This window comes from Spea bombifrons, chromosome 4 (genome assembly GCF_027358695.1).
Source record: "Spea bombifrons isolate aSpeBom1 chromosome 4, aSpeBom1.2.pri, whole genome shotgun sequence".
NCBI classification, from domain to species: domain Eukaryota; kingdom Metazoa; phylum Chordata; class Amphibia; order Anura; family Pelobatidae; genus Spea; species Spea bombifrons.
Window position 1 is genome coordinate 48,722,613 of NC_071090.1, and position 23,520 is coordinate 48,746,132.

The following is a 23,520-nucleotide window of genomic DNA, read 5'->3' on the forward strand; positions in this document are numbered from 1 at the left end:
TTCACCGTTGGCTGACAACACTTTTGGTAATAAATTATGTGATATCAGTAAAAGTTGGCCAGAGGAGGAAGATGAGAATTGCCTACGTGAAGGCACAGCTTACTTGGATGAAGAAGTTATCATGACAATGTTGGTGGACCTAGAACATGCACTCTACTGTGGGATACTTGGTGAGTTAAATGCCTGGTGGGAGGAGTACAGAAGATATGCCTTTTGCTATAAGTCATACTTTCCAGAATCCTTGTCAAACGTAAAGTTGTTACTTTGTCTCGTTTGAAAAGGACAAATTACCGGTACTCGCACATATAGTACACATATATTTTGTCTTGAAATTCTCCATAGTTCTAATATAACTATAGAAAATATTCCTTTTCCATTACCATTATGTTCAGCAACTTCAGTTTGCTATTCTTGTACCCCTATTTTAATTAACTGTCTACCATGTGATAGCCTTCGATGGTGCCCTCTTGAGCGCATTAAATATTTATAGGAAGGCATAAAATATTTTTTTATTGTGTCACACATTTATATCCAATTTCCCTTTTCTACCCTGACATATTTTATATGTTATCTGCTTGACCCTATATTAGCTGTAAGAATGAAATTTGTAATCCTGACAATAACAAAGCCTCTCCAATAACACCCCGGCCAAACCCAGTGAGCTTGTGGTCCAATTATAGTGAGAGTTCTTGACAATTTCTTGCTGATTGAACTATGCATTATATAGGACAAGCTCAGCTATGGTTTAAGATAAATTAGCCAGTGATGACCCTTTCTAATACAACTCTCCTGCAAGCTCTCTTGCCAACTCTCACTTTCATGAATAAACCTCAGTGTCATACTCTTACCGACCTCACATTATTCTTAACTGTTCTCTACTACACATATACTTTTTTCTATATCTCTCTAAAATTATGGAACTTCATTTAACTCTCAACAGCTTCTTGATTGCCCTTTAATTGGACCCTAATATATTGTTTATTTCATATTTATTGTTATAAAATGTTTTCTAGATCCCTTCCAACATTCGGATCATTAGTTCTAGTGAGCAGAGCTTCCCATTCCATGTTTTTTATGGTCCCACATGTATATGCACCCAGAGTATGTTGTCCCTTTACAGACAGAAATTAATAATACAGGCACAAATCTTCGATTTCATTTACTCTATATTTTTTATAATTTTATTTTCTCATATTAGTACTCTCACTGACGCCTCATCAGTAATAATTGCCTTCTTATATATGAAGATTATCAGAACGTAATTAGTAATTGCAATATTAGTTAATATGATATATAAAAACTAATTTCAATTTATTAAAATCCACTACTTTATTTTTCAGGATTCTTAAATATTCACTTTAAATATTGTATTGAAGCCAAATATCCACCAAATATCCACATCTCATAATCAAGCACTTGATGTGAGATCTCTTTCTCTTCCAATATATAACTTCTATCCTTTTATTACATAGCATTCCTGATGATACATTAAAGATGACATTCCTGCTTTAGTACATGTGACAAAGCTGCATTTGTAACATTTTAAGTTTTTTTCGCAAATATTTTTTTTCCCTTGGGCTACAGAATATTTAAAACTGGCTACTATATTGAAGATTTTCACAGTTGATTAAGAGCGCCGTTTTAATTATTTTGTGACACTTTTATTTTGGATATCTATCATGTTGTATTATAGTAGATCTCGTACGTGGTAACGTGTGAAAAATTAATTTACCAAATGACAGAATGTGTATATTGTATTTAGGTGATTATTTTAATAACATGAAATATTGCCGCAGTCTGTTCAACAGAGATGAGCTGTGAATATTTCAGATATAATGTCAAGAACCAAATCATCTAGTATTTATTAAACATTATCAAAAAGATGTGGTATGATGATGATGTTGGGTGTTTATTCACTAACAAGAGAGTAGTCAGGAGAGTTGCATCTTGCTGACTTCACATTACATTATAAAGTGCTTGGATAGCCGTGTATAAAGCATCTTTAAATCAGTGTTAGTTCTTAAGATTTACCTCATTGGTTAAACTTTGTATTGTACACGTCCAGTTCCTCTCTTCTTACAAAGAAATTAGCCAGAAGTGATCCTTTATATTGCAGAGGGATTTGAGGAAGTTGAAACTGCAGCTGTCCTGCAAACTCTTCTGCCGACTCTCGCTCCAGTGAATAAACCCTTTTATATTTTGCAAGACAAATTCATAAAGCAAAAATATTTAATCAATGTCCATTCTGGGGTTGTAACTAAGTATTGTCACCTAGGAGAAGACCCAGAGACACGGAGAATGAGAACTGTGAAGAATATTGCTGATCTGAGACAAAACCTGGAAGAAACGATGTCAAGTTTACGTGGGACTCAAATAAGTCACAGGTTTACTTTTTGCATTTTCTGTTATGTATTTAAATATTTTTTATATGTTTTTTTTTGTAGGGACTGAGACCTGGCTCAGGATTTCAGTCCTCATTATTTAAGAGAATACTTAAAATTCTGCAAGTTGGGCAGATATTTACTATGAATGCATGCTCTCTCTGGACTTTGTCTGGTGTCCCTTTAAAACATTGTTTCGGTGTGTTGGATAAGACTGGCCAGAGTGCATCACATTTGTTTAGAACCTGTTTTCCATGGCGAATATATGTTGGCCAAGCTCATTTTCCTTTAGTTTCCTTTAATTTCACGTATGACTTACATGCCAGCTCTTCTGTCTGAAGGATTCATTGCATGCAACAAAGACTGTGCCGTCTCATCACAGCCATCCAGCGTAGATGTGGACTGGTTGGGGAGATGAGGTTTCCCTTGTATCTAGATCATTGAACAGAAGCGTTCTAATGAGCTCCCCTGATTTTGCAGTAGAGGGTCTGTCAGGCCTTCTACCCTTGGCCAGAGTACACCACTGACAAAAACGGCTAAACATTTCAGTTTAGCTTGGATTCATATGTACGCAAATGTATAATTATTGAGTTGACTCTTTCACTTTACTGCTGCAAAAATAATTTGTTGCAGAATGCAAGCACAGCCGGCTGTTTGCATAATTTCTTGGAGCCTGTCTTTCTATCTCAAATGGTCGCATGTCCATTATACAAAAACTATTTAAACAGACATATCTGCATATAATGTTTAAAGGAACATATAACAACTTAATTTAAATTTAGTTTACATGTATATAGTTTGTATGTTAGTTTATTGTATATACCTAATACTTTATTGCTTGTTTTATAACCAGATTTTTATTTATGTGTACTGACAGCACACTGGAAACAACATTTGATAGCACTGTGACAACTGAAGTAAGTGGGAGAAGCTTACCAAGCCTAACAAGCCGCTCTTCTACAATGACATGGAGACTTGGCCAAAACAGTCCTAGACTACAAGCAGGCGATGCTCCGTCTTTGGTTGGTGCTTATCCTCGAAGTGGTACAGGACGCTTCATACACACAGATCCCTCACGTTTCATGTACACCACTCCTCTACGCCGTGCTGCCGTATCTCGTCTTGGAAACATAGCACAAGTTGAAATGGGTGAAAAAGGAACCCATGATCTTGATATATCATCAGAGGTGGATGTGGGAGGATACATGAGTGATGGAGACATTCTTGGGAAGAGTCTTAGGACTGATGATATCAATAGCGGGTGAGCTTCTTCATCAGTTTTATGAATAATATGATCAAAATAGCTTTTTTGTATGGACAGGGATTTTTACAGTCACTCTCGCAGTTTTTTTGTTCCCAAAAGTAAAAAAAATAAATGTATTCTATCGATAGCTCAAGCCTTATTTTCTATGTTATAAAAATATGTCTGAGACAAGCTTTCTCTGTGCAGTAAAAGCAGTTTATCTGATTGGAAAAGCTCCCCCTCTTTAATTTGCATTGCTGTAGACCCATGCTCATTTTCTTTTAATCTTTTCATGTGCTTATACTATATTACTTAATTAAAAGGATTTCCGAGCTGTTTTAATGTGATAAACACAGTGTGTTTGGATTTCAGCAATTGGGTTTCGTTCCACTGAGAGTTATTACTTATTTAGAGTAGTGGAACTGACAGCATTGGTATACAGAAACACATTGTATTTCCAAAGTGTAGGGCTACCAGTGAATACTCCTCCTGGGGAATTAGGGTCCATCACATATAATGATTTCTTACTTAGTACCAACACCTAGTGAATATATATATATATATATATATATATATATATATATATATACAGATATTCCTCTCGGGAATATCTATGAAATGCCACCTCCTATTACAATATTTGTATACCTTCATCTCTTACTGTACTGTTCCAATGCTGTAAACTTAGTACTAAATGACTAAATGAGCAGATACATTTGATAGCTTTGAGCACCACAGTCTGAACTGTGTTTACAACATGCAGATTAGATCCAGAACTAGGGCCCTGATATCACATTTGCTTCTGAAAGCACAAAAGGGCAGAGGGGCATTACAGAGCCTGGGGCAGCTGGCCCTCTTGCTTAATGGAAGTTTTGACCCTAATCCAGATGCCTTGTAACCACTTCACGGTGTACTACAAATAATCAGAGAAGGTTCGGTGTAAAGAACAGTTAGAAAGGGCTGGCAATCTGTGACTGAGAAGAATGCTCAGAGCCAAATTAAAGTTCACCATTGGTCTTCAAATGTTCTATACGGCTGGATATCTTATTAATTGCCCTATAATCATTATTAATGACACTACTATTTCCATTTGCATGAAGGTATATGACAGATGGAGGTCTAAACCTGTACACCAGAAGTCTTAACCGAATCCCCGACCTTGTCAATTCTCGGGATGTCATCCATAGAGGCGTGCATGATGTCACAGTGGATGCAGACAGGTGAGACTCATAGTATCATTTGGTTATGTTTAGTTAATTTAAGAAAAGAAAGAAAAAAATGGCTTATTAATTTGTAACACTCATCAGTACTCCCTTTTTCATTTTGCAAATAAAACCTGGCACAGTTGCGATTGGCAGTACCGTGGAAACTGGAATCCTGCAGCTCTATCTTGTGATTTGTTTTGGAGCCACAAAAAAGTTTATAGTTGCTCAATTAAAGATAGAAAAATATCAGTTAATACGTAACATACAGTTGTCTGTCTAATAAAACCAGTTCTGGCTTCAATAAAAATGAAATCTTGTTACTCTTTTCCAGATATCGCTGCATATTGCACACATTTGTTCAATTATTGTAAGATAAATTAATTTGCTGTCAGCATGCATTAAACAGAATGTATACAATTAAAAATGTCAGAATATCAGTTTCTGGGTTTGACTGGTCCAGACACAAATATTCTTCCAAAAAGTTAGTTCTGGCTCTCCATGGAATTGGTATTTATCCACTAATAGAAAGTATCAGCATCCTATGTAATAAACTGTAATGATTTATTCAAGCTGGCGGGTAAATAAATGAGTCGGTGGGATTTATTCACTAAAAATGAATTTTTTAGTGTCTCGTCTCTGTTGTCTCGTCTCCCTTTCCCCTTCTTGCAGGAATTTTTGTCATGCTTTGCCGTCTTTGTTTCTTATTTGTAACAAAAGGAATTGACATACCTGTACATTTTTCCTGTGGCTACAAGATGTCTGGCTGTCAGCCATCTGTTATTTGTATTTGTTTTCTCATTACATTAAATTTTTTATACAGCGCCAGCAGATTGCATAGCGCTTTACAGTCGATGGGATGAATTTAAAATGACAAACAATAACAAACTGGTACAAAAGGAAAAGAGGGCCCTACTCTTGCAAGCATACAATCTAGTGGGTTGAGGGGGAAGTGACGCAGCAGGAGAGGACTTCTTGGATGAGAATGAGTTGTTTGAGTCAGGATGAGCTGTCGAGGTTGTTGGTCGTTCAGATGGCTTAGATAGGATGCTGGCTTAGAGTGTTATGAGGAAAGGTTGTATGGTTCTCGGAAGAGGTGGCTTTTCTAAGTTTATTTGCTTTTTATGAGGGCTGACAGGCCTTCTAGTTTGTACAGTGAAATATATCCATTGAGAACCTTCTGCTGAAAGAGACTATTGGAAATCCCATGTAAAAACTATTCCGTCTTCATTTACTTTGATTGCAGAACTGCAAAGAAATACTTTTTCATTGAAGATTTCCTATAACATAATTTGAAATTAGGCAGTAATTACACATAAAACCTGTAATCCTGAATATACGTTTTTCAATACAGATATTAAATATTTGGTTTATTGAGCTGTTGCTGGAAATGTGTCACTTTCCCGCAGAGAAACCTGTAATCTAAAAATGTTTAGTGGAACTATGAACATTGTATTTGTGTAATTGGTTTTAAATCTACAGATAGTTTTGAGCTAGCGGTCTCTCCATCTTCTGTAAGTTTATAGTGGTGGGAAACAGACTGGCCCGTGGAATCAGGTTTCCAAGACACATTATAGCACTCTTATGTATTTTGGGGCTAAGTATGATCACAGAGCCCGTTGCATCAAAACTACTACTGATAGCTAGGAGACTGAATATAGCGGTAACCCTATCAGTGTTACCATTTAGCCAAATATTAGCTTCAGTTTTCATATTTTCATTACGCCCATGTAGATCCCACAGAGTAAGATTAAAATGATTCCTTCTGTTCTCTGTGTTTTTAACCTAAGCTGAAATAGGATAGACGCCAGACCACAATAAAGGATTTCCCAACAATCCAATCTAAGCATCTCTTATATCTGGAAACCTTCCCATGAGTGAGTCTTCATGTTTGAAGCAGTGTCCAAGTTTTTTAGTGGTTTGCTTTTTTGTGAGTATATGTCATAAATAACTGGCCTATATACATGTGTGTGTGTTAGTGGTGGTATGTTAGGATAGAGCTAACCTTTTGTGTCATAGCTGCCATCTAGATAGATGTATCTGCAGTAAAACAAAACAAATTGTCTAATCTGCAACAATATTGTTGTTTTGTAGTCAAACTCAAATAAAGTATGTTTGTTTCAAACTCTTCCAGATTTTAGAATTAATACCAGAAGTTTCCCTATCTCATCTTAATGCAATCTTATCACAGTATTAGTACAAACATCAGCAATGGTTTCCCATACAGAATTCACTAGAAATCACATGGACAATTAAGCATAGTTATGTTTTTGGTTACTATTGCCATACAATTGCATCCTGTGTATCATTTTAAAGCATTCAAATAAAAATATACTTCCTAATTTCAATGTTTTATATACCGGTATATAGAAAGTGGCATGATCTTCCAATAGAAATAATGTGTTCATAGATTGCAGTATCTTTTCTAAAAATGTAATAACGGCATAGGTGATATGCATTCTTCCTTTGTAGCTACATTTAGTTCACTTTTTTAAAGGAATAGCAAAGTCTGGTCTGGAGCCCACGGCTGGAAGGAGACGGACTGGGATATCATACCTCTAAAAATAAATAATCCAGGCTGATAATGTCCTGCCAGTTGTTTAATACTAGTAAATATTTTGTGACCTTCATGTTTAAGGCAAACATAATGTTTTAATACTGATTGTATGGAAAACTAACTCATTTGGACCTGGATATTGGCATTTAAATGAACACAGTAACTGTGTGAGAATTTTAACTACATGAGTCTCCAATTTTTATTCTCCCTTTAAAATGATATATGTAAACTGTAGGCTATATTGTGTCACCAATGACCTTCTTTTAATATATGTTGATATAATTGAAGGGTTAAGAATAAGATATTTTGAATGGAGAATAACTTGCCCTTATACGTTGGTCTAAAAGGATATATTTTCAATGTGTTTGCCATTTATGTTGACAGCCTGGGACACAACTAAATCGCAGAGCAAAAGAAGCATGAAGGATTAATAACGTTTGCTTTTTGCTGAGACCGAGAAATGCGTAGATGATGCAGGAAATTGCTTCCTCTGTATTAGAGTGTTGCAAAATTTGATGGAATTTAAAAAAAATAAAATGTGAAAACCTTTGATTTTTGGGTTTTTTAGAAGAAATGTCAGATTAACTACAGCAGATTGATATTAGAAATAAAAGGAATATATAAAAATATTTTTTTTTTTTTACAACTAACTGTCACTAAACTGGCATTAAATGAATGACACTGAAAAGTGCACATCTTTCTTTCAATGGCGATGTGTTTCATCTCCTGCCTCATTTCCCAAAGTGCTTTACTGGATACAATGCACGCTGAAGGTGACCTTTACGAGCAAAATGGGCATCGCAAAGTTTGTATTGTAATTATGTGTGTTCAGTGGCTGTGTGCAATAAGTAGCGTACGAGTAGCCCCAGCATGTGACACACCTTTTCTAAGGAATAATTGAGGAAGACATTAAAGGGAGACGCAATTTGTACTTATCCCAGGTTGACTCATTGGTGACTTGGGTAACGTTGACATTTTGTGGCACTGGACTGGGTATCACATAACATTTTTAACCAGAAGCGAAAAAACCCTTCCATTTTCCTTATTGATTCCATTTCCTAGACTGCTTCTGCCGTGATGTCCTGACTGAAATACACTGATGTACGTTACTGAGTGCAGCTGTTCCCTAATTTGGTTAAATCACTTGTGTGATACAACATATTATTATAACATGCACGCTCCCTCGTAAACACATAAATACTAACACACACTGCATCCCACCCCAGTCTATCAATCACACATCACCACAGTTCACATGCCTATAGCTGCTTGCCGAAGCACTATTACGACAGGGTCACGTAAAGTGACCACACGGAGCTCCCGCCACCACAAGGGGGCAGCGTTTGGAGGAGTCTTGACTGGCCTGGATGGCAGTGGTCCTTTGGGCCAGCCTGCCCCGATTGTGAGGTCTTTATACGTAACAATGTATAATTACATTGGTACACATTGGAAAGCAAATAAAGCTAATGAATGCCGGTTACTGGTAGCGTGGCAGGACAGTACATTGTCAGTAAGTGAATGCTGCTCTTTTTCAATTACTCCACAATTTTCTATGTAATTAAATTCACTTGTATTTAGTCTACTTTAAAGGGGGTAAAACTCAGGATGTGTGCGATAATTGTCCTGATATTATTTACAGGCACACATGGAGACAATGTCTGTTTTTCATCTAATACCACAAGGCAGTGCTAATAAATTCATTGTTCCATGTTATTATTTTGGAAGGCTCTGAATATGATCACAGTGCATAAAACAATTAAACATGCTGCAAATGAGTAAACATGTTTCATTGTTTTCAAATATTAAATATTTACTGTTCTTGCCATGTTGGTGAAATCTTATATGCTCATCGTGCATATCTTGTACTTGGTTATCCTGTACTATGAGATACTAGCCATACGAAATTTATACTCAGGGACAATTTTAATCCCTAATTTCATCCCCTATTTTCCCCGTCTCTGTGGTTTATCCACCAAAGTAGGAGTCTGCAGGTGAGCAGATGTTTCAGCTAACCAATTTAACCAAAGTGCAAACCCTGATAAAGTTTCTTCCTAGGCTGTCTCTATATACATCCCAATAGTCCAGCCCTCCCCAATTTCATTTCTAGAATCTCAGAATGTTTGCTGGATATGAGAAGTAACAGGAAATGCATACCTCCCAAGTGTCCTGATTTTCACAGGACAGCCCTGCCCGTTTCCACACCTGAACCTGACCCTCTCTGCCTCTGCACACACCTTCAACACAAGTGTCCTATGAAATGTGGTTGGAAATTCAATTTTGTGAATAAAATGCATTATTCTGCTGATATTAAAAAAACAAGGCTTGTGTTTTTGGACACTTGCCAGATAAGAAGCGGTTTTGCTATGAAATAAGGTTATATATGTTTGTCCTAACTTTGATCTTTTAAAAGGCGTTTGGCGCTGGAAATGCGTGTGTGGTTGTCCTTGCTTATTCCTTGCCAGTCATCTCGCTTGTTTGGCAGGATTTCTCAGATTTCCATTATGCATTTTTCTTAGCTACAGTACATTTGTTCACATACCTTGTTGTTCTCGTGTGCGTGGTACATCCATGCTGTAGTAAAAAAGAAATTGGAAGCAGATTTAGTATTTATAAACATAGTGAAACATTTTATTTTATATACTTGTAACATCACATACTACAAATGACTAGCCCTTACGGTATTGTCATAAAATTCTAAGACCTGGTTTTGTTTTCTCGGCAAGTCGCATCTCCAGCAGTACGCTGAAATAATTGAAAGCTTGTGGCTTTGAAACAGTCATTTAAAGGCAATTTCTAATTAAATTAAATCTATCCAGGTGGTTTACCCATATCATGAAGCATTTCATTAACGGTTTGCTTATTGCATATAGGACTTAGTATACTGGAACCTTCCACTTCGATAATGTTCTTTAACCCAATAATATCTGGATGGACAAAAATCCACAGGCGGATTTGGTCTGTTTGATGTACGTTAAGTTCTAGTTTACTGAATTAGAAAATTAGACCAAAGTGTGACTATGTCCATATGTACTCAAAGTATCCTGCTGAACCACACTGACATCTCCCACCTAGAAGGCCTGGGGTTCACATTATGAATCATGGGGTTGAGAAATGACCTGTTTCTACCTACCTAGTGTGGCCTTGAGGATAAGCCTGAGTCTAAGGAGGGCTGATTCAGCAGATCCAATGATACATTGCATTTACTCACCATGCATATGCCACTAATGCAGATAAGACATTTTATCCAGCTAAAAACAATTCATAAAAATGTTTTAACATTCAATATGTTGATCAGACATGACCTTACTGAAAAACAGTGCATATGCATGTGGATATATCGATATATATAAAACAACTTAAAGCAGAACCCCTTTGATGTCTCTATGCAAGGAATGTGAAACCGGCACAGCATTGACAAAGGTGATCAGCCAGGCTTGAGGGTCTGTGTTGAAATGCTGAACACAAGTATGCTCTTAACCCATCACCACTGGCTTTACTTAACATACATACTTCCATGCATGTATCCCCATATGTATTATTTTCAATTCATAAAATTTAGGTTCTTAGCTGTCACATTTGAACATTGATCCCCATTTTTCTAATGGCTCATTCTATTGTCACACTAATTCTACTGCTGTTCTTCTTATTCAAAGGATTTAATAAATAAATGTAATCATGGGAATAAGCTGATTCCTTTTAGTTCTAACCATAGAAAACATTTTTTATTCCTGCCTTTTTTCTACAGTAAACAGTGGTTGTTAAAAATAATAACTGAAGTGTAAAGAATATCTACAGAATCATCAAACTATAACCTCAAAGCTGGCTCTGATGCTTCTGAATTCTTGTTTTTAAGTCCAAGGTCATTTCATAATTAGCATCCGAAGAATATGAATCCCAGGGATATTCTGTGTGTGGTTACTGTGGGCTATGAATACGCTGTGCGTTCGACGGCTCTAAGTAATTCTGAACGTGATGCTTTGAGCACTGGGTGCATCTTTTGCAGCCTGAAGCTTCAGTGGAGCTGTCAGATTACGGACAGCCCCGTGCTAATTCTTACACCTGTATTCAACATATTTTTTACACATAATATCAAAATAACCTTTGCTATTTTTATGTTGTGCTACAAGCCATCTCGTTGTATTACATTTCATATAACTGCTCTCCTCTTACATGGCTATGAGAATTCCTTTACAGAGGAATCCTGAAGAAGTAGCATTTGATGCCAGAACTGGATATGCAGCCTCTGTTTAGGTCTTTCTGATTGTCCTTTCTTTTCGAAACCCCAGAATCTTTGCTGGGTGTGAATACATTTCAGTGTTTTACGGCCCTTAAATTCACAATAATGGGAATGTAAACAGTGAAACTATGAAAATATGGTTGTTAACAGTGTTCTTCTAAATGTTATGTCCTTAGTTACATAAATAGTTATTAAGAGAGTTCAATCTCAGTAAAGCCTTTGCCCCTAGTAATGTATCTGACCACACTCCCTAAACCAAAAGTGTCAACCCTTCAAAATGTTGGCAGGCACAGCAGTACAGTAAGTGTGTTACTTGGGCTAATTCAATTATTTCAGTGTCGTTTTCACTGATGGAAACTGATGCAAAATTTTATACAACAGAAGAATGCATGTTAAAGTACTCTGCGGTCTCTTCAAAAAAGAAAAAATAAATAAATTAAACAGTTTGAGAATTTGCAGCCATTCTATAAAATATGTTCTTTCTTCTCTCCTAATCCAAAGTCTCTTGCCACTGATTGGCTGTGTAAGCTGCCAATAGTAGTACAGTACTTCCAATGAAATCTATGGGAGCATTCCTGTTACTGACAGCTGAAGCAGCCAATCAGTGGCAGGAAAGTAGATTCTGCGGAATTCCCCCATGCATTTTCAAAACGGACCACGTAGAAATGTAAAGGGGTCACACTTATTATATGCATTGAAGTGCAATAAATCATTTTAAGTCAGATGTATCCATTATATAACTAAGGATGATAAAGTTATGTCTAATTTACTTTTGTTATCCTCTGAAAATGACATACATTGGTGTAATATACATGTCGTTTTGTTTCCAGTTGGGATGACAGTAGCTCTGCTAGCAGTGGCCTTAGTGACACCCTTGATAATCTCAGTACAGATGATTTAAATACAACATCTTCTGTCAGTTCCAATATGGTGTCTCCGAGAAAGAGTAGTCAAGCACAGGTAAGCATATTTGTTTGACTTTGGATGGCACATGCAAACATAATGCAAAAAACAGAATGCAAAAATGTATTCAATGTATTTATCAAAGCAACCTATAGTTGGTTTTTTTCCCTTTAATTTTTTGATTCATTTAATTGCTATAATGACCAGGTCATGTTTCACCTCAGTAATGTGACATTTGTTTTTCGTCTTCAAGATGTCTTTGTTCTTAAATCATTTCCTTTTCCTATCATATTTTATGGCTGTCAGAAACTAACAGCATTCTCCAATAATAATAATAATAATAATAATAAAACTTTCCCTGTGGTTTCTGGCTCATCAGAATGTATTACTACGGCACCCACTTGTGCATTCACATACAAGTAATTCTGGAGAGAACCTGGTAAAGGTGCCCCCAGTGGCCTAGACTGCCGTCTAAAACAAAAGAAAATATGTTTATAAAGGTTATACATTTTCTAAATTAAGACGGGGGTCCCCTTCTAAATGCATTTCTCAGTTACATGAAAAGCTGTCATTAGGCATAAAAAATTGAAAGTTTATGAAAAAACTGCCCCTAGCCACATCTCCAACCATACCCTCAAAGCAAAAGTGTCCCATTTTGGACATTTGAAATGTTGGGAGGTATTGCATGATTTTCATATGAATTGGCAGTTCTATTTCAGCAAATATTGTCAGACACAGAGTGAGGCAAAAAGATTAGTCAGAAGGAAGTTAAGATGTTAGGCATATCATTACATCTGCCAAGGCTCATGCAGAGAAGAAAACAATCTTAGATGCATTGGAAGTAATTGAAAATTACGATTTAGAGAAAATAGAGGACACAAACAGATGCATTCAAGTTAAAATTAATATTAATGGATGTACTTGGGAATAACTAAATCGGTAGAGCTTAATCAGTGATTCCCATGTACAGTATGTTCATTACCTACCTGGAACATGTTTATTACTACTATGTTATTCATGTTTATAGTATTGTTCATACATACATTTTGAGGAGTTACTAGTAGGCAGTATATACAAGGCTACAAGCCCCGTTGTTACAACTAGGAGGTGTATAATGTTTCCCAAAACATCAGTCTGATCTTTAGGCTCTGCTCAACTGTAGATAACTATAATTCATTATTTTAAATGTTTTCATAACATGAATAAAAGCATACACTATTAATGTGATTTATAATGATAATGTGATTATTGAAAAATTCAGTGTTTACACAAACTGGATTTTGAAGCACCTACGTTGCTTTTTCATGTCATATTGTTGATTAAATAAAATATTTTGATTGTAGTTGAAGACAGACTCTGAAAAGCGCTCATTGGCAGATCCTGAGTCATGGTGCACTGATGAGTTGAAGAAACAAGAGGAAGAATATGAACTGACAGCAGACATGGGTGGCAAATGGAAAGGCCATCAGTCTGGGCTGTCTGAAGAGTCAGAAAAAGGTGGTCAAAAATCTATGTCCATCTCTCAGACTGGTTCATGGAGGAGAGGCATGACAGCTCAAATTGGGACCTCGTCATCAAGACATAAATCTGGAAGCAGCTCGCTTAAAACACCAGGTGTTAGCCTAATTTGTGTACAGACTACGCTGTTTGTGTTCCTCTCAAAGTGTCATGACAAGAGTTACTTAATTTAAGTTCTACTTATATGTTTTACTGTGGGTCATGCTGAACCTTATGTTCATGAAATTAGTACTGCAACCTGCTAGTCTTGAAGTATAGCCCACAATTATTTTTTTTTTAATGCACGTTGAAGTCCATTTTGCGTGGATTCAAGTTACTGCACACTAATCTGTGCAGGCATTCTTTAGTTATTGGAAATAAAAATGAGGCTTCTGTATCTGAATGTAAGCAGAAATACTACCTTCATATGCTCATTAGCACTCCCATTGAAATCGGTGAGAGTAGCTGTGGCCAATCTATGCTAGAAAAACATCATGTGATTGCTGTTACTGTTATTGATTTCAGTAGGAGCTCTTACTCCATTGATTAGCACACATGCATGAAGTATGAAGGATGCTTACTTCTTTCAGTAGAAGTACCCAGGAACGGGGTTAAATGAGAGAGAGAAGTCCCATTGTTTAATTTCCAATCCCTAAATAATGCCTTCTAGGTTATGGCCTCTTGTTCTAACAGTTATTCATATTGAGATCCCTTGGTCGGTCCAAAAAATTTTCTTTCCTGCAAACCATTCACCTTGTTTCATTTGGAACATTGTCAGTATGAATCATATGGCAAAAAGCCATCAATTTTCTGCTGATCGACTTGAAACCTTTCTAGCCCTCTAAACCCATGAAATACAACCCGTTGTGGGAATTATTGGACACTATTTGTATGACATGTTATGTAACTTGTTTGTTTTTCTATCAATCACTCAGTCAATTCAAATATGTATTCATCCAAGCCCTTCTGTGTAATACAAAATATTAACTGGAACATTCACACCAAGATATGTAACAAATTTAAAAAAAGATGTCCCCAAACATCAATGTAGTTTTTCCTTAGTTCTTTACAGGGTTTTAGGGACCATAATGTCATGAAAGGCTGGATGAATGTGTATGCCACAATCTAGAACTAGAAAATGTGAAACCTTCCATACCAAATGTTCAAATAAAGGTTTAAGGAAAGAATAGAGAAAAAAAGCTGTGAGGGATGTATTACATTGGATTATTTTAGTTCCATTGTAAACATTAAACAGTGGCTATCACAGGCTTGTTCATTTGGTTCCACCTATAGGCCTCAATGTAAAGATTTATTCCGTCAGAACGTAGATAAATGTAGATAAATTTAAATCGCGATGTCAGCTATTTATCAAGTTTTAATGAATAGGACACTATATGTGCTGGAAATATGTTCTGTTGGAGACTTTTAGTTACATGCATTGCTTACATGTTGTTTTCTTTAGTATGAGAAATTCTAATGCTGATATTGTATTTGCTGACAGGTAAAACAGATGATGTGAAAGCTTCTGAGAAAGTAAAAACACCCCTTAAAGGTGGATCTCTCCAGCGCTCGCCTTCTGATGCTGGTAAAAGCAGTGGTGATGAAGGGAAAAAACCTCCTTCTGGAATAGCAAGGCCCACTGCTACTGGGTCTTTTGGTTTCAAGAAGGCTGGTTCTTCTAACATAACTGGAAGTGGAGTAACTATAACAAGTGGATCAGCAACGCTGGGGAAAATGCCTAAATCAGCTGCTATTGGTGGAAAAGGAGCTGGGAGAAAAACAAGTTTTGATGGCTCTCAGAATCAAGATGATGGGGTCTTACTGGCAAATACAAAGGCTGCCCTACAGTACCGTAGTTTACCTCGTCCTTCAAAGTCAAACACTAGCGGTATTCCAGGCAGAGGTGGACATAGGTCCAGCACAAGTAGTATTGATTCCAATGTCAGTAGCAAATCAGCAGGTCCTTCTGGCACCAAACTAAGAGAACCGTCCAAGATTGGCTCTGGCCGTTCCAGCCCTGTCACCATTAATCAGACAGACAAGGAGAAGGAGAAAGTAGCAGTGTCAGATTCAGAAAGTGTTTCCTTATCAAGCTCTCCCAAATCAAGTCCGACATCAGCCAGTGCCTGTAATACCCAAGGACTTAGACAGCCGGGATCCAAATATCCTGATATCGCCTCTCCCACATTTCGGAGGTAAGATATTTGTAAAAAGTAATCTTTTTAATTTATATTAAAAAGTTGCCGCTGTTTTAAGATGAATCTGATGTTAATACTATAAAAAGGGCACTCTGCACTGTTACTTTACACATAATGTGCTGATCACAGTACAACAGCACTGATTGGTACCAATAAGCTTTTACACAACATTTAACCCCTTAAGGACCGGGCTCATTTTTCGTTTTCTACCCTGTGGGACCGAGGCTGTTTTGACACTTTTGTGGTGCTTGTGTTCAGGTGTAATTTTCTCCTCACCCATTTAGTGTACCCACATAAGTTATATATTGTTTTTTTCAGGACAAGATGGGCTTTCTTCAGATACCATTATTTTGATCGTATCATCTTATTTACTATAAAAAAAATAAAAAAAACATGGTGAAAAATTGAAAAAAAAGACATTTTATGACTTTTATTTGAAAAATCTTTTACTCACCTAAAAAAGCAAGTAAAAAAACTAGCTAAATAGATTCTACTACTTGTCCTGAGTTTAGAGATACCCAATGTTTTTATGTTTTTTTGCTGTTTTTTGTACGTTATAGGGCAATAAGTACAAGCAGCGTTTTATGATTTCCAAATCTTTTTTAACAAATCTGGTCAGTCTGCCTCCATCTCCTCTTTGGAACATCTTTGAAGCCGGTTAACTCAATTTAACCCCCTCAAACCATATATTTTTGAAAACTAGACACCCCAGGGTATTCCAAATGCTGTTATTTTAACCCTTTCCATGCACCAATTATACAACTACACTTTGTCAAACTTTGTAATAGTAATTTTTTTTATTTTTTTTTCCACACAAATTGTACTTTAGTTATAGATATACAGGTTCTGGTATATGTCACTATCAAACAACACCCCAATGTGTGTTCAGCAACATCTCCTGAGTACAGCGATACCCCACATGCATGGGTTTGTCAGATTGTTTGGCTGGTAAAAGGCTACTTTTGGGGCATGCGTAATCCAGGTGGTCATTTGGTCATTCTGCCTCCATCTCCTCTTTGGAATATCTTTGAAGCCGGTTAACTCAATTTAACCCATTCAAACCATATATTTTGGAAAACTAGACACCCCAGGGTATTCCGAATGCTGTTATTTTAACCCTTTCCATGCACCAATTATAGAACTACACTTTGTCAAACTTTGTAATAGTAATTTTTTTTCACACAAATTGTACTTTAGTTATAGATATACAGGTTCTGGTATATGTCACTGTCAAACAACCCCCCAATATGTGTTCAGGAACATCTCCTGAGTGCAGTGATACCCGACATGCATGGGTTTGTCGGGTTGTTTCAGATTTAAAATGCCACATTTGGGAAGTGCGCTTTTTTTCTCCATTTTGGTCAGTCTGTACCTATGCCCTATCTGTGAGCTAGGCCACTCCAATTTACCCCATCAGCCATATTTTTTATATATTAGACACCCCTTGGGTATTTGAAGTGCTTTTATTTTAACTCTGAGATTTTTGAGAAATTTTAGCACTTGCTCAAAATAATAAACTTTATTTTTTTATTTTTTTTATTTTTTTTAATACTTTTTTTATATTTTTTTTTACACATTGTGCTGGTACTGGATGGTTCATCTAGTGACATCACTGCATAATTATTTTTAAATGTTAGCACATTTTTTTTTTTTATTTTTTTATTTTTTTTTTGAATATTTTACTAATCACATAGTGATTAGAAAGCTGGGCTCCATTGACTTGCATGGTTGAATGCAGTACCTGTATTCAACCAGCAAGTGGAGCCAGTTCTCTAGAGGGTCTGGAGACCCTCTAGCGAACTTTTTCGTCTTTATTGTTGTAGTTCCCGGGCCGCCGCCATCTTACTTGATGGCGAAGATCACCGGCAGCTGCGGCTGTGACCGCTCTCCGGAGCGGTCACAGCCCACCTAAAGGTAAGTGTTTGGTGTCGCTGGATGCCTCCTGATCGAGGCATTCCAGCGACACCATTTAAGTTTAGGAGGCGATCGTTGATCGCCTCCTAAACGCTTTTAAAACGGGCGTCCGCCGCCATACAATGTATGGCGGCTGTTGACGCCCCGGGGAGGGGCCAGACATGGCCCCCGATGCCGATCTCGGCCTTGCTGAATGCCTCGACATCGAGGCATTGCAGCAAGGCCGTTTAAGCGAAGAAAGTGATCCTTGATCACTTTCTAAGCTTATTTAACTTTTTGACGGTTCAGGACCGTCAAAGGTCATTTAGTGACCTTCTTGTCATGACGGTCCTGAACCGGCAAAGGTCGCGAAGGGGTTAAAGAAGCATCTGGGAAAGATGCCTGTATTCAGAGTGGCTGGCACAATCTGTTTCTAGACAGTAATCATTTTTTGGACAGTGAGCATCACTCTTTTTGCCTAACTTTTTACATCTCCTGTATCCATTTGGTTTAAAAAGTATCGTCCCTATAGGATCACTCCTGCTTCCCATCAGTACAGGCAGTGGCAGTATTTTAAACTTTGTAAATAAAAGAATATTGATAAAACATTTAAGATCAGAGTGGTCTGTAAACACATTGATCTAATTCCTGCTTGATGCTCCCTTAGTTTAATTACTTTGTGTCACCTTTATCTTTCAGAATAGATTGTACTGAGGGCAGTGATTCTCATGGATCAAATAATAATATGTCTCTGTTTAAGAATGTGTGACTGTTTCCATCTTGTGGTCAAAAGAAGAAGTTTTTATTCTGTTGTCACCCTTAGTGTATTTTTCATATTAATCATATATATATATATATATACACTTACTATGATCAATATTATTTTAGTTTACAAAACATTAACAAAATATATAGTTGCAACATAACATTGCGCTACAAACTGGAAACAAAATAGTACTGTTACTGCTAATCTGTTTTGAAATCCTGACATATCTGCGTCCAAAGAAGAATGACACCAGACATTTGTGGATTCATAGATATATACGGATTTAAAAACTATTTGGTAGGACCCAGCAATTCTAGAAGAATACAATGACATTAAATGGGTAATTAACATACGTGCGTATAGTTTGTTTATGTTTGATTTATTTTCTTAAAGGTTGTTTGGTGCAAAAGCCGGAAACAAAGCCTCTTCTGCTGCTAGTACTGATGGTGTTAAGTCCACGGCTGTGGTGTCTAGTTCCAGTAACCCCTCTTTAGCCAGACAAGGCAGTTTGGATTCTCCTTCATCAGGTACAGGAAGCATGGGGAGTGCCGGAGGACAAAGTGGCAGCAGCAGCCCTCTCTTCAACAAACCCACCGAGTTAACACCTGACGTTATAAGTTTAGGGCAATCTTTGGCCTCCAGTCCTGCATCCGTTCATTCCTTTGCTTCAGGTGGGCAAGTATGGACAGCTAATCTAAGCAGCTCTTCTGCTGGAAGCAAGGACACCCCCAGCTACCAGTCAATGACAAGCCTCCACACCAGCTCAGAATCTATTGACTTGCCGCTAAGTCACCATAGTTCACTTTCTGGCCTGACAACCAGTACCCAGGAACTTCAAAGCATGCTTATGAGGACGGGGAGTGTGAGGTCTACACTTTCAGAAAGGTAAGCAGATTGATTCAAATACCATTATCAATTTCTCGAGCCATACTGTACGCCTGTGAACGCTTTCTTTTTTACATTGGGCTGGTAGGTGCTAGGGCTGCATACTTACTGATACTGCGGCTGTAGTATGCAACCATGGGCTGGATAACCAGAGCCGCATGCTGTGCAAGTATAAAACGTAACGTGCCGTCACGAGTATCCCACTGGAGGCCACGTGTACGTCATTTGGTGGCCAGTCTGGCTGTGTATAGCGCTATATATGCCATTAAAATTGTTTATTTTCAACCATAATTTGAATTCCAGGACCATAGACTTTATCTGAACATCTTTCATAATTAAAAAAAAAATCATGTCTGTATCCAGTTCTTAATTTGTTTGTTGCCATAGTGTTGCAGAATCTTTCTTTCCCTGTTTAGTGTATAAGGTGCAGCTGATTAGAACGTAACAGGTTTCTTGTACGTTATGAGATGCTATAATGGTACAATGTACTAAATATGACAAAATAAAAGAACAAAAATAAATGTTTTAACATTGAACTCGTATACCTTTAGCAGCAGTAGTAATTTACATCAATGTGTGAAATTTTAGTATTCAAAGAAAAACGGGCATAGAAAATAACAGCACTCCACACCTCGAAAGTTTTGCATACATGGTAATAATGTAATGCTGGAGCATACCTTCCCATACTTCCGTCGCAGATAAGGTCCATGGAGCGTGCCGGCGCTCGCTAGTTCCTGAAACATGGGCTTCATGTGGAGAGGGGGATTTGCTGTGATGTTTTTGCCAATTGATGTAGCAGTAATATTAAACTGGCCACGCAAATATCTAAAGGGATTTGCCTGACTGCTATCACCAATGCCCGCCTACCCATGATTTTGGGTTTCATCTACCATGTTCTAATATTGTTTTTATTTTATGTTTCATGAACAGAAATTGAAACAAATATTTACCTGGTAATCAGAAATAATACTGTTGTAAGATTTGAAGGTTTCCAGGGTTTGTAACACAAATTAACTGCTCCATAAACTAATGGAGACTGACTAACTCTAATGTTGGGAGTTCTACCAAGTTGCTTTTCATGAAATAGCTTATGTAGCCATGGCATCACCCGAGGTGATGAGTTCTCGTGACATTAGTCTTCTGTGTAGGGCTCACAATATTCGTTGACTGTGTGGTTGCTTAGCAGCATGAAGCAAGTGTAACACTCATTTCTGTTGCAAAGTTTAAAAAATGAATAAGTTGCAAGTTATTTATTATAGGATAATCAGATGTTTATTAAAAGCAATCAACACATAACAACATAAACATTAAATACATTTGACAAGATTGTCAGATGATCACGTGGATTGCATGACTCATGTGTCTCAGATGTGTCTATCAGCCCCTAAATGATGTACTCTGGAGCACAATCCTTGACCCGTTTGCCGGAAGCAGCTGGTGTCGGCAGAGCGGGCAGGTGGAGTTTTCCTGCAGCCATGTCAGGATGCATTGGCTGTGAAATGTGTGGCGGCAGGACAAAGATATTATACGCTGCCCCTGTTCATACTCTCCAAGGCATATGCTGCAGGATTCTGGCTCCTCTGATGTATTTAATGGAGACCGACTACGTTGCCTCTCCCCACGCCTCTGTCCTGGCGCTTCCACGTTCACAGATGTTCTTACTCGCCTTCTACCTCTTGAACGCAATGGAGGGATGACAACGTGTCTTGGGGTAATATTAGATGGTATATCCTCGTCATTAGAGCCTGCAGGAAAATAAATTACAATTAACACCTTGAATAAAACTGAAATTACAACAGATGATTCTTCAATAAACATATTAAACAGAATTCATGTGCAAATTATGAGGAAAATGAGAAAAAAGATCAAGCACGAGAAAAAAAGGAGCCAGAAAAATAATATAGAAGTTGAGGGTATTGAGGATGGCAATAAGGGAAAAGTAGATTAACTTTACATAGGGAACTAGCAATACAGAGAGGTGCTTGGTTTTTCAGTTGGCTCTATTACTTACCTGAGAGTGAATTCAAGTAACGAATGATGTTCCGATACATGGAACTCATTTTCTAAACAAGAAGTTAGCAGTGTTTTTGATTTTGCAGTCAGGTATATCTAGCGCTATGCAGCAAATGCAGCTTTGCTCAAGAAATACCATGGAGTGAAGCCTGAGCTGAAATGTGTTATGTCCTGCAACACCTGATGTCATAATAGGTGACATCACAGTCAGAACTCTTCCTTCTGCATCAGCACCTCTGGCTTGATAAATGGTTGATAAATGGATAAATAAATAAAGAAATAAATGAACGAACAAACTGCTGAGCATAAAATAAAACATTATGGGATTAATGGCGATCATAAAGAATATCCCAAAAATACATTTAGAGTTCAATACCCATAGCAAACCTATGTAATAGTGTCCACAAGGTATCTACTGCCATTTTCTATGGTAGACTTTTCTTAAGCTAAGCTAAGTCATAAAGTCCATACTTTCTCACTTATGTATCAAGTGCAGTAATGTCTAATGGATGTTGATGGGCACATGTAAATCTCCAGCTGGCTATAACAATGTTAGGAACCTAGCAGGGTGTCCTTAGATGGATCAGGATTGTTAGCCGAATGTGATCTAAACTCTGCATTATACTTATTTGTGAACAAAATCATCCATCCGAATTAATTCTTTTTGGGGGAAGTGAACGGGGGCAGGAGGGTTATACCTTTTAGATGATGTGTTAGGGCAATGGGATGTAACGGTTTTTTTTTTCCATTGTATTTTTTGTAATAATTTTTCTCACTCTCCTCCCTGCGATCCCCTTGTGATCTCTATGCAGAAGGGAATGCCCAGTTGCGCAATCAGGCATTTCAAACTGTAACAGATTACTGTAGCTGTTACAGGTGCACATCGGAGTGATTGGATATCCCAGCAGGGTCTAGATACACCCGCAGGGGATATCCTGTCCTCCGGTGAACTTCCGGGTATATACCCTCATCTTCTTTATATTTTACCAATATTTGATAGAAATAATAAAGTGTGTATCATTATTTGGGTGTCATATATACCATCGTATGGTTATATAGTATCCTTTATCTTGCAATGCATACAATATATAGAAGACAATTTTAGACCTTTCATTTGGATGTAAAATCATGATCTGGATTTAAAGGCCAGTTGCCGCCAAATGACATACCTGCTGCTGCCGGCTGGATACGCACAGCCACAGGTGCATCACTTGGCGGCTGCTGGCTTTAAAGTGCCAGGGCCGCATAGTCATCCCTAGTCGCCCCAGGTCTTGGTCATCAAGTATATTATTCAAGTCTGTGAAACGTTTAGGATCCCAAATCTGAGCGGAGTCGTAACACCGAGTGTTACAGCATTATCTACTGACACACATTTGACAGGTATGCATCTGCGGGTTTAACGTATTATATCCTTATTGTACAGAATGTGTGCCAGCCTCACATATATGCATACCAATAAAAGACATTATATACATGTAGATATGTTGTTCAAAAATATAATTTCCCTTTGATACATATTTTTGACTTTGACTCCAAGTTATTAGAGCTCATATAAATTATGAGATCCTGACTGAAGTGTTTCTCCTTCTACAGGGTGTAGGGCTATTTACGCACATTTACATAAACATGTTAGTTTGCAGTATACTTCTCAAAGTGGCCGAATTTGTGGTATTTGAAAAGGCATACATGTAGATATAATATACACTGTGACACAACTATTGACGCAATAATGGTGGATGAGCTAA

At 37.4% G+C, this 23,520-nt stretch overlaps 1 protein-coding gene across 2 annotated transcripts in view; it reads left to right on the forward strand.

Moving 5' to 3' along the window:
* The window catches only part of NAV3 (neuron navigator 3), a 151,120-nt gene that overhangs the window by 85,169 nt on the left and 42,431 nt on the right, over positions 1-23,520 (forward strand). For both annotated transcript variants that reach the window (XM_053462634.1, XM_053462633.1), the window contains exons 10-16: positions 2,276-2,384; positions 3,259-3,642; positions 4,725-4,844; positions 12,451-12,580; positions 13,867-14,137; positions 15,522-16,215; positions 19,271-19,762. In XM_053462634.1, the coding sequence (XP_053318609.1) occupies positions 2,276-2,384; positions 3,259-3,642; positions 4,725-4,844; positions 12,451-12,580; positions 13,867-14,137; positions 15,522-16,215; positions 19,271-19,762 (2,200 nt within the window). The remainder of the gene's footprint in view (positions 1-2,275; positions 2,385-3,258; positions 3,643-4,724; positions 4,845-12,450; positions 12,581-13,866; positions 14,138-15,521; positions 16,216-19,270; positions 19,763-23,520) is intronic.